This window comes from Antennarius striatus, chromosome 20, assembly GCF_040054535.1.
Source record: "Antennarius striatus isolate MH-2024 chromosome 20, ASM4005453v1, whole genome shotgun sequence".
Lineage (NCBI taxonomy): Eukaryota > Metazoa > Chordata > Actinopteri > Lophiiformes > Antennariidae > Antennarius > Antennarius striatus.
The window spans coordinates 2563188-2574902 of NC_090795.1; the positions used below are offsets into that span (position 1 = coordinate 2563188).

Consider the following 11715-nt stretch of genomic DNA (forward strand, 5'->3'; position numbering starts at 1 on the left):
TTGGAGGAAAGGAGTTCCCTTAATCTTTTCCCCTTCTTCGCTTTGGTTTTGTTTCAAGACACTGCCGCCCTCTAGTGGAGAGGATGTGTTATTGGTAATTCTGTAACGGATTGAAATAGGAGTTAAGTTTTAAAACTTGAAGTTGGTAAAACTTAGTTTTACCAACTTAAAGTTCTCAATATGAAAGACTTTTGATGAGTAATTATAACAATTATTTTGATAATTTCATTTTAGAGAAATATAAACTTATTCTTAAAACATTCTACTGTTCCTGTTGTGACTGTCAAAACACACAATTTAGTCACTGAGAGGAGACAACAGGGCTCTGTTTGATAAGAATGAAACATGAACCCGTTACTACCTTTGTGTCTTGTAATCTTTGCGTTTCTTACTCTTTGTGTATTTCCGTATTATGCATCTTTTACTGTTTGCGGTCAACAGAAACATCGACAACCCACCCCAACAGAATCGCAGCCAAGCGCAGGTGATATTCATCAGGTAATCAGTTAGTCTCACACACACACACACACACACACACACACACACACACACACACACACACACACACACACACACACACACACACACACACACACACACACACACGCACACCACACCCAATAAGTATTTTAATGCAAATCTTGTACACCTGTGCTGCAGAGGCGGCTGTAGGCTTACTGAACTCTGGATCAATACATATGAACACTTTTCCCTTGTTTCAACATCAGGACTGTTAGAAGGAATATATGGTGGGCTGCAGCTACTCACCTCGTTTTTCTAAAGTTGAATTATCACCACAAATGATTTTTACCATCACAAAATATTTGTTTCAGTATATATCTAACACAGAGTAGAATAAACTGATGTAAGTAAACGCCATCACCACTAGGGTTATGATTAACTTGAGCTTTCAGTTGCTTCACAACTGCTTTATTTTCCATTATCGACCACAAATACTTAATAAATCACATCAATTTGTTATTATTTTATTACTTTTAAAGAACATTTTCACAAAAATAAAATTTATGTAAGTCTATGCTTTAGAAAAGGAATGAAACAGCGAGATTCAATTCATTTTCATCATTTTCACTTGTTTTGACCTTTAGAACCACATTTCCCGTCATCCACCATGTTACACAATGAAAATGCAACTTCCTGAAACGTGATGTCAAAATAAGAGTATGATTGCATTATCCGCCTCGCCCGTACGAGACAAATGACTGCTAACCTTTACCCGGATTTTATTTTGAAATCAACGTCATTCCTCCGTAGTTCGCTTGTGTTTGGCGGAGCCTCGATCGTCTGGGCCCCGGGGGAGCGTAACCCCGGTTGACAGCAGGTTGTAGGCTCGGTGACAATGAGGCTCCGGTTGGCAGGAGCCGTGCTCCTGGCGGCGGCCGCTTACTACGTCTACTTACCGCTACCGAGCGGCGTGTGCGAGCCGTGGAAGCTGATGCTACTGGACGCGCTGTTCCGGAGCTTCATGAAGGCGGTGAGAGTTGAAGGATGCGCCGGCAGGAGAGCACCGGGGGGGGGGGGGGGGGGGCTGGTCGGCAAGGATTAGAATAAAAAATACAAAAAATGTTCATAGGAGAGCAGAATATGTTCACATTATCACATTAAAGGGTTAATAAAATGTGACAAGAGCAGGAAGCAGGATGTGTCACAAGTGACTGACTGTATAAACACCACTGGATGGGAGAATAATGGTGTGGATATGTGTAGAAGAGTGGCACAGAATTAAAATGTCAGATTAAAGTCTGGATTAATCTCCTTGTTTAATCCAGTCGTGTGTAAGAAAAGCACATCGCCTCAAAGCTCTTTAAACTGTTAGGATTGCACAGCAATAGAAAAGCAGAGACATTTCCTTAGAATTAACGTACTCTTTGATAAATACCACGTCATTTTCTTTGTGGCGGGATTGCGGCAGCTTTATTTTCATGACCTCTGAACAATCCCTTGACCTTTGACCCTGGAGATGAACATTTGCTACCCTTATCTGATGAAGTTGTTCTTGGTGGCAGTTTAACACATGTACCTCTTATCGTGACTCACAGTTAAGGAGAGGAACAGGTTTTCACGCCCCGGTTGTTCTCTTCTCTTTCTTTTTTTTAACTGCACCCGATTGTGAATATAGTGTTTAAGTAGTTACCACGACAACAGGGAGAGAGTCCACACACACGTGGTCTTTAGAGATGAATTAGTTTTAAGTTTCAGTCTAAAATCATTTGTCAACTTATTAATATGTCGATTAATAATCCAATAACATTAAATTTAATTTACTTCAGGTGTATTTTGAGCCTTTTATTTATGCTTTTCCTTTAGAATGCTTCTCCACACAGTGTTCTAATACTCTGACAATCACAACCCCCCCTCCATCGTGTGGTGACTGACGTAGGCCTTGTGTTTCCAGACGGACGCGGCCCACGCCCTGGGCATCTGCCACCGCATCCACCTGCTCAACAGGTTGGTGTCTTGGGTGGAGGACATCGAGCCTCGCTCCTGTCCCGACGTGCAGGTGACCGACGCCACGCTGGACGGCGTCCCCGCCCGGGTTTTCCGGCCGAAGGAGGGGAAGCGGCTGAAAAGGGGAGTGTTATATTTCCACGGCGGAGGATGGGCACTCTGCAGCGGACGTGAGACCCGACTGTGAAACGTTTCTGATTCTGATTCTTTCCTGACAAGCGATGATGTCATCATCTGGTTCTTCCTGCGTCTCAGGGATGCGATCATATGACCTTCTGGGGCGGAAAATGGCGAAGGACCTGGATTCTGTCATCATGTCAGTCGAGTGAGTATTTCAAATAGGTTAGAATAAACTAGATAAACCAAAAAAAAAAGCCACAAGATACTTCTTTATGCTGTAATGTAATTCATCTGAGCTTTACTGATTAATAATCTTGTGATCTCCCGTTGCCGTAGTTACCGTCTGGCTCCGGACGCGGTGTTTCCAGATCAGTACCACGATGCGTTGGCGGCGTCTCGTGCTTTCCTTTCCTCTGAGGTTCTGGAGCTCTACGGCATCGACCCGGAGCGGCTGTGTCTGTCTGGAGACAGCAGCGGGGGGAACCTGGCCGCCGCTGTGGCGCAACAGGTAGGACACACACCCTACACACACCCTACACACACCCTACACACACATCAGAGAGAAGCATCATTATTAATTATGAGAAGATAAAGGAGTTGGAAAGAGTCTCAAAAATATAGAAAAAGCGACGACTTGTATCTCAAACCCCCCCCCCCCTCACAGCTGGGCTCCGACGACAGCGTGCCGGTGAGGTTTAAGCTCCAGGCGTTGATCTACCCGGTGCTGCAGGCGCTGGACTTCCACACGCCGTCCTACCAGCAGAACCAGGCCGTCCCCATCCTCTACCGCCCCCTCATGGCCACATTCTGGCTGCAGTACCTCGGCGCCGACGCCTCCCTGGCGCCCGTCCTGCTGGCGAACAACCACACCTCCCTGGACCAGCCGGCCATCAGCGCCAGCACCAGATCCAAGCTGGACTGGACCGCCCTGCTGCCGGCCGAACGCAGGAAGCACTTCAGGCCGTTTGTGAAGGAACGGGGGTCCTCGGGGGTGTTGGGGAGGGTCCCGCAGCTGATGGACGTGAGGGCGATGCCCCTGCTGGCGGAGCAGGAGGTTCTGGGTAGGACGCCTAAAGCGTACGTCCTGACGTGCGAGTTCGACGTCCTCCGCGACGACGGGCTGATGTACGTGCGGCGGCTGCGGGACGCCGGCGTGGAGGTGACCAGCGATCACTACGAGGACGGTTTCCACGGCTGCATGGTGTTCTCCTACCTGCCCATGATGTCCGCCGTGGGTCAGAGGAGCATGAACAACTACATCCGCTGGCTGGACCAGAACCTGTAGGTAGTCCAGCCGCTCCGGGTCCAGGATGGAATTCACCGGACGATCCTGAACGCATCACCACACCAAAACCTGTGCAAGCAGACGCAACCAAAGCGTGACGCTGGTGCGTCAAAGGCCGTTAAAAACCATAAAAACTAATTTTAAATAGCTTTATTTCCATTGTAAAAAAATCATCTGATTAAAAAAAAAAAATCTTACAAATTTAGAAATCACATTAAAAAATAAATCCTGTGTGGAAAAATCGTTCAGAAAATGTCAGATGAAATCGTCAAAGATTAGAAATTAAACAGAAAATCATCATTCCACAAACTTAATATATATTAAACATCAATTATACAAAAGTCTGGGTCAGTTATCCTCCAGATTAAAACATTTAAAACCGATTCATCAGATTTGGAGGAAAACATCAAAATATCTCACATTTTTTAAAGCTTTAATAAAATTCCTGGATCTTGAATCCTAATCCAGGTTTCATTTGGGATTAATCCTGCTAACAAAACGACCAACGGGGACGATCCTGAATCCGCGGCCCCAAACCTGACCTCATCCTGGCATTCCCGTTTGAACTCTGACCTCTTGTTCCTAAAACAAAACAAACAAAAAAAACAAAACTGCACTGTATTTCTGTGAAACCTGGTGAGACGACTTGAATAAGCTGCCTGACTGGTTTTAGAGTGCGCTGCACTGATCCGTGTGTGTTTGTGTGTGTGTGTGTGTGTGTAGGAGTTAATGCATGCCAGAGGTCACATCTGTGCATGCTCACTGGATTGTGTCACACTGTATGTGTGTGTGTGTGTGTGTGTGTGTGTGTGTGTGTGTGTGTTTCAGCCTCTAACGCCGCTCTCTGATGACCACTGGACTGATAATGACCGTAATGACGATGATTACTGTGAATTCTAAGCGTAAATTACTGTAGCGCCACAGATCAGGTCCCAAACGGACTATCGGGTTCCCCCCCCCTCTCCCTCGCCGCCGCCGGCCCAGAGCTCCCATGACAGACCGACGGCGGCGAGCGTCAGGCGGACTCAGCTTCTGGCCGCCGGCCCGAAAGGCGGCGAGCCAAGAGAGCAGAGCAGGAACACCGAGTGTGGTCATGACATCACATTTAAAACGAAAAGAATGTTTCTCATAATGATTCCAAAGAGTTTATTCCCAATGTGAATGTGTGTTTTTCTTTAATTGTGAAATAAATATGTGGGGTTTAGAAATAATAAATATTGGTGGAATGTGTCTGTTTGATTTTGATATGTGTGTGTGGAGTTATGCATTAAATAGTTTTATAATGTGTAAATAAATATGTGATATAAGTGGGGTTTTGGAACAGTTTGTACCAGCCAAACACAACTGGGCCCAGTTTGCAGCGCGATTGAAACCCATAAATCATCTGTTTTATTAGCCTCTGCATCTCCAGCGGTCCGAAGGAGCTGGTTTTTTGTTATTGTCTGAACAATGCACTGTATTTTTATTTTATTTGTTCTTTTTTTTCTGTCTTTGCTTCGGGTATAAGCTAAATTTAACACATTAAAATAAAAAGTCTGATTAAACTCGTGCAGTATTTATTAAAAACATGAAAGAGGAAGAAAAGCTCGAAGGTACGGGGCTTTTTATGAGAACATGTTCAAAAAATGTACTTCAATAAAAATTAAAGGCTGGAATTGAAACACTGGCTGTATCTGGACCTGATTTTAAATGTTTAATAGTTATGAAAACATATTTTAATGACACCTATTTTATAAAAATGTGAAAAACATTCGGATTTCACACATATAAGAGTTTAAAAGTTAATATAATAAAGCCTGTGAGTTTTTTATGGAGAATGTTTATCATTAGATGTTATTTTATTAATATTTTTATTGTTTAATTATAATGAATTAGACATTAATCATCTTTACTCATTGAATTAATGATATTATGACGGTTGTCATGGCTCTGTTTCATTTCAAAATAAAAGTCTGATACAGAAGGTGGCGCCAAATCCTCCTACTGGACCCAAACGTCACATGAGGCGTTCACCTTCTTTATTATTTATAACATCATTCACTTTATAAGATTCACTTTATTTCCATGTCAAATTTATGAGCGTAGAAAAACTTTATTCGTTCTCCCCTGCGCTGGATTTAAACTGATGTCCTATTTTAACGTACATGAAGACGTTTTGATTGCTGCTCCTGATCTGACCTCCGGAAACACGATTAAAAAAATGTAAAAAAAATTAAAAAAACACAGGAGAGAAAGATTTACACCAAACTTCTCCTTCCATCCAAAAACCTCCTCAGCTCTAGGTGGATAATAAAGACGTTTCTTTCCGTCTTCCTCCCTCCTGCCTTTCCTCTCCTCTTCGACACAAAGCAGTCGACCTTCAAGTCAAAGCTTGCAGGGACGAAGACATCAAAGTGTTGCATGACAGAACCAAACATGCCTGAGAGATCATAGGAGCTCACGCTTCTCCAGACAGACAGGTTTGTGTGTGTGTGTGTGTGTGTGTGTGTGTGTGTGTGTGTGTGTGTGTGTGTGTGTGTTTGCAGGCCATCAGCAGGCCAAACTTGCATCGCCAGGCCTGCATCTGGAGTCCCAACGGGGGCCCCCTCAGTGTTTGTCAGTGCACATCTAACACACTTGATTAATCTGTGATTGCCCATCAGGACCTGATTACACAAAGGCTGCGTGAGCGTGGGTGGCGGATCAGCGGAGCAGCCGTCAACAATGAACGACGGTGCCGCCAGAAATCGAGGGCAAGTTGTGTCGGAATATCCGCTCGGCCCCATTCTGTTTCAATAACAGTCTGGAGCCACAACAGAGCAGAACGCTTATCCCGCCATTGTCCACGGATCAAAGGGCGGATCCACGGTTCAAGATGGTAGAAGTCACGGGACACCGCCCAGCAGGAAACATCTGGTTTGACCAGTATCCCAGAATCCACCGTGCTCCATTTGGGTTCCTACATGGTGCGTTCAGGGATCGCTCTTCAACGGCGATGGATCGGAAAAACTTTATTGTCCCAGGCGATCGACACAGAAACTGAGAGTTGGTTTTTTTGGGGGGGTTTCTTTGGAATAGAAAAAAAATTATGAAAACATTTAAAGTAAAAGCGTGCAATGTTGTAAATGTCCCCTGTGATGTCATATGGTTATGTATGACATCATTAGATTGATGCATTAATGTAAAAACAGGATGTTTCTGCTACAGCTGTGTGAGCTGAAGCTCTTCGAAAAATATAATTTATTATTTTCATTGTGGAAAAACTAGCTGTCAAACCACACGGCGGAATTCCCCTCTACAGTGTTTTCAGACTATTGCCCCTAGAGGTCAAAAGTGGCATTACAAGTCAGGAGGACTAGCTTATTTGCATGCTAATTTACATAAACGACAAAACTTAATTGTGAAAATCTAAATTTGAACTTTTAATGCATATTTTGACAGTTATTTAATTTTCTAGAAAAAACTTTTCTCGTTGAGATAAAACTTTTCAAGAACCATATTTTAGAATATTCCTTAGAAATAAACTCAAATATTTCCTAAACTGCAAATGGAGCCTGATTCATGAATATTATTCACTTAAGTTTTAGAAATGCGAGATATTTGCAGGCTGGGTAAGAATTCGCCCGCATTTGGCCCCGGGGGGCCCTCCTTTCCATGTAGCTTCACCCACCCCTGCCTCAGGGGGCTCATTTTCAGACATTCTCATTCGTCCCTGAAGGGAACCGAAACGTTTCCTTGCTGTTCACACCAATTAAAAACACATCAGACCCAGCAGTGACACCCATGAGAAGATAAAACCCAGTGATGAGACATTGAATATACATTTAGTGCATGTATGTCTGTCTGTGACCCGCGGAGGCCCTACTTCCTAACACCCCCCTCCCCCTTGGCGCTGTTCGTTAATCACCGGGTGTCGAGATGATCATTTCTTAGAAAAACAGAGGCGCCGGGAGCGAAAACAAACCGGTGAGAAATGTGAAAGGAAAACCAGAGCGGCGTGGAATTCATGAGGGAGAATGTTATCGCTGCGACTAAAGGTCATATTGTTCACTTCTTCCTGACAGGCAGAGCGAGAGAGGGGGAGTGTGAGGCAATTTGGACAGCGGTGGAGGTGGGAGAGAGGGTGAGGCTGCAGAAAAGTGGAAAGAGACACGGAGGGAGGGAGGACAGAGAAAGATTGGTGGGGAGGAAGAGAAAAACCACAATGTGGGGCCTCAAACTGCACAAGGACACAATCTGTGGGAGAAGACACACACTTACGTGGCCAAAAGTATGTGGACGCCAGGGGCAAGGGGGGGGGGGGGATCTGGAATCATTATAGAATGCTGATGCATCCAAACATGGCATATATGTCACAATCCATTATTAAAATAAAGCCCATGCAGGTATTTCTTTTACTCATGCATGTGAGTTTGGTTTCCCACGGCGACCAGACGACCATATATGAGCTGCTTTTCTTATCAGGGTTCGGGCGGCGAAGCGGCAGCTATGTGAGGCGCCGGCCAAAGCACGACGTCGCACACGGGGGTCATTCTGGTGACCGTCTAGCGTCAGAATGAAGAAGATATTTAGAAGGCGGTCTCGGGGACTTTCCAGCTACGAAAGCAGATATTTGAAAGGAAAACATTTTATTTTTTCCTATCCCGACCCGGAGGTTGGTTTCTTATTTAATCCCAGTTTTAACCACAAGCTACAATTAGAAATTAAAATGTAAAGAATGAAAACGCTCAATGGTTGACGTCTGATCAACGTTCAGCTCCTTTTTGAGGTTTCAACTATCGAATCTGATGAAAACACGACCATTATAGGGTTAAAAACCCACGTTGGCCGATAAGTCTGACTTGTCGGTGTTAAATGAGGTTGAGGTCATGTTTCCGCAACAAAGAAAACCAAAAAAGCGTTGTTTTGGGGGGTTTTTTTTACGAAGGCCTCCAGAGGATCTGCATCGTCCTCAGAGATTAAAATCCTGTCAATTAACAAAACAATTTGGATCCAAAATCTGGAGTAAATCGACGTCTGACTGCCCAGGATTAACATAAAACCCGAACAAATCCAGGCTTAAGCCTGAAAGCATGTCGTGTACTCAGAACTTCACATCCGATCCGGGAAGTAGTCCCTTTAGAAGGCAAGTGTGTGTGTGTGTGTGTGTGTGTGTGTGTGTGTGTGTGTGTGTGTGATGTCACAGATTAAAAATAACACCCACCATGTGACGATGACCTCATCACGCCAAAAAACCACCATTGATTTGTCAAAACCATAATTTTTCACAGCTTTAACCACGAAACAGGTTCAAAGGGAAGTCGCCGAGAAAAACAAAGAAACTCCCGACCTTCAGCGTAATCCGTGGTTTTTTTGTCAAAAGTGGTTCAATATTTCCTCTCTTGTGTGGCGACGGGTTCCTGACCCCAAACAGACCCCCAAGGTAGCCAAAAGTATGTGGACGGCGGTGGCATGTGTTGTGTGCAGCAGAGGCAAAGCCACAGACACAACCACTTACATCCTCGCATAAATCTGCACACAGAAAGGCTTGAGCGTTCACACACACACACACACACACACACACACACACACACACACACACACACACACACACACACACGGTTGTAATCCTAACCTTAAATGGACTCTTTGCCCTAACTTTTAACAACTTACATTACGAGCGAGTCCCCACAACATTACTGCGTAAACTGATTTATATCTCCCCAAATGTAATACATGACTGTATGTATAGATTTTTTTAAATAATCCCCGGGGGGGGGGGCCTTATGTGTTTGTGATAATTATTTGTTCTGACATTGTTGATAACTCAAAACATTTTTGACGGATTTTAACGGACGTTTGCGGAAATGTCAACGGGTGTTTGGATTTTGAGAATTATCCGACTCTTTCTGTTTATCAGGGGATTTTGTTTTTTTTGGCCCCCCAGGGGTCACGCTGTGACCTGTCCTACCCTGCCTGTGATTGGTTGGACACGTAGGTGGTTGGAGGCTACATGAGCGGCGTCTTCGTCCTGACAAGCAGGGTCAGTCGCGGCTTCACCCGAGAAGGATTTGTAAATTTGCCCCGGGGGAGGTATGCACCCTCTGGATGCCCTCTAGTCGTAACTGTATCTGGAATGGATGTGTGTGTGTGTGTGTGTGTGTGTGTGTGTGTGTGTGTGTGTGTGTGTGTGTGTGTGCGTGCGTGTGTTTGTGCGCATGCACGTGCATGTATGTGTGTGTCAGGAATGCGTTCACCTCCTGGATCACGCGCTTCCTTGATTCCTGTCATGAAGTGAAGCAGTGAGCGAGTATGGACACACACACACACACACACACACACACACACACACACACACACACACACACAGACTTACAAAATTAAAATCTATCAAAGGAAAGTGGAGCCAAAGAAAGAAGAAAAAACCAAAAACAACCTTTGGAAAGTCCCCGAACATTTCCTGTTTGCTCATTGGTCAACTCTCAGGATTCAGGCGTCCCCATTGGCTGCCTTCATCTCTCATCCTGAATGTGTGTGTGTTTTTGTGCATGTGTGTGTGTATTTGTGCCAGATATTAATGATATTGTTCAGCTGTGTGTGTGTGTGTGTGTGTGTGTGTGTGTGTGTGTGTGTGTGTGTGTGTGTGTGTGTGTGTGTGTGTGTGTGTGTGTGTGTGTTAGCCGGACCAGTAAAGGCCCGTTTTAACGGTTTAACAAATGAGCATTGGCTTGGCGGACCCCCACAATGCACCTGTGTACACACCGCCCCCCCCCCCCCCAGCATGATTAATACACACATAATTACACACATTTATCACTTTAAACCAGCCATTAATTAGAATTTATTGCTTCATTAGTTTCATAGCTTTGGCAGAGCTGACATCCCGATTAGGTGCGCCTCAGAGAGAGCTGGGAGAACCGACCCCCCCCCCCCCGTTTGACTACACATGAAATTAAATTATGAACCCGTCAAAATAAAGAAGAAAAAAAACACGCCCCAACTTATCACCTTGAAGCCATTGGTGCATCACATGTATTTAAACGCTTCCACGTTAGTCAGAACGAGTCATTTGAAGTCCGTCCCGACGCGGAATTAAAAAGTTCTGCCAACTTCTTGTGTTACAAACAAACAACTTAGCAATAGCAAACAGAATTCATTCCATTTGATCTTAAGAGCCAGGCCAGAGCGCATTTTTAACCAGTTTCATAAAACTGACAGGAAACACAGATTTACGAGCGTTACGAGCACTACTGTTACGAGAACGCTGGGAGTGGGATCGGTGGGATTAGCAGCCGCTGTCGTGAACTCCCCACGGCAACGGAAGACAACAACACGGAGTCAGATCGGGCCTCAAAAATGTCGAAAACATGACAGCATTTAAATTTCATTCCCATCACTCTGTTTTCAATTAAACACCCTAGCCCCACCCCCGCTGCGCTGTGATTGGCTGGAGCTCTAATCCATTACCCCGATTAAACTCCAAACCATGACATCATCCTCAACCAGTAGTTTTGTTAGCCGAAGCTAACCGATCATCTGATTCAACGAATTAACTCTAAACACCTACAAAAGATTTCTGAGGTCTTTAAAAACTCCCAGCCTGGTTCATTACTCAAAACCTCAATCACGGGTAAGACCACCGACCTGACTGCTGTCCAGGGGGTCATCACTGACACCTCCAAGCAAGAAGGTAAGACACAAAGAAATTTGTGAGTGAAGTGGCCGGACCCTGAGAAAGATTGTAGAGAAGGGCCGATTCCAGACCTTAGGGGACCCGGGGAACACATCCACAGCCACCGTGTACAGGTGTGGGCAGGAAATGGGATACAGGTTTTTTCTTGACTTTTTTGCCGACATCATCAAAACTATAAAAGGCTTGAACTACT

At 44.8% G+C, this 11715-nt stretch overlaps 1 protein-coding gene across 1 annotated transcript; it reads left to right on the forward strand.

The window, feature by feature from the left end:
• The first annotated feature begins 1054 nt into the window (after window positions 1-1054).
• On the forward strand, window positions 1055-5532 carry LOC137614264 (neutral cholesterol ester hydrolase 1-like). Its single transcript, XM_068343985.1, has 5 exons — window positions 1055-1492; window positions 2414-2636; window positions 2722-2791; window positions 2923-3094; window positions 3251-5532. Exons 1-5 carry the CDS (start codon window positions 1358-1360, stop codon window positions 3869-3871), a joined length of 1221 nt encoding a protein of 406 aa, XP_068200086.1. The 5' UTR covers window positions 1055-1357; the 3' UTR covers window positions 3872-5532.
• The last annotated feature ends 6183 nt before the right edge of the window (window positions 5533-11715 follow it).

Bases quoted from the DNA above. Each gene is read 5' to 3' on its own strand.
- LOC137614264 (XM_068343985.1), top strand. From the start codon at position 1,358: ATGAGGCTCCGGTTGGCAGGAGCCGTGCTCCTGGCGGCGGCCGCTTAC. The intron at 2,792-2,922 runs GTGAGTATTTCA...CCGTTGCCGTAG, and splicing joins TCTGTCATCATGTCAGTCGA to TTACCGTCTGGCTCCGGACG. The intron at 3,095-3,250 runs GTAGGACACACA...CCCCCCTCACAG, and splicing joins CCGCCGCTGTGGCGCAACAG to CTGGGCTCCGACGACAGCGT.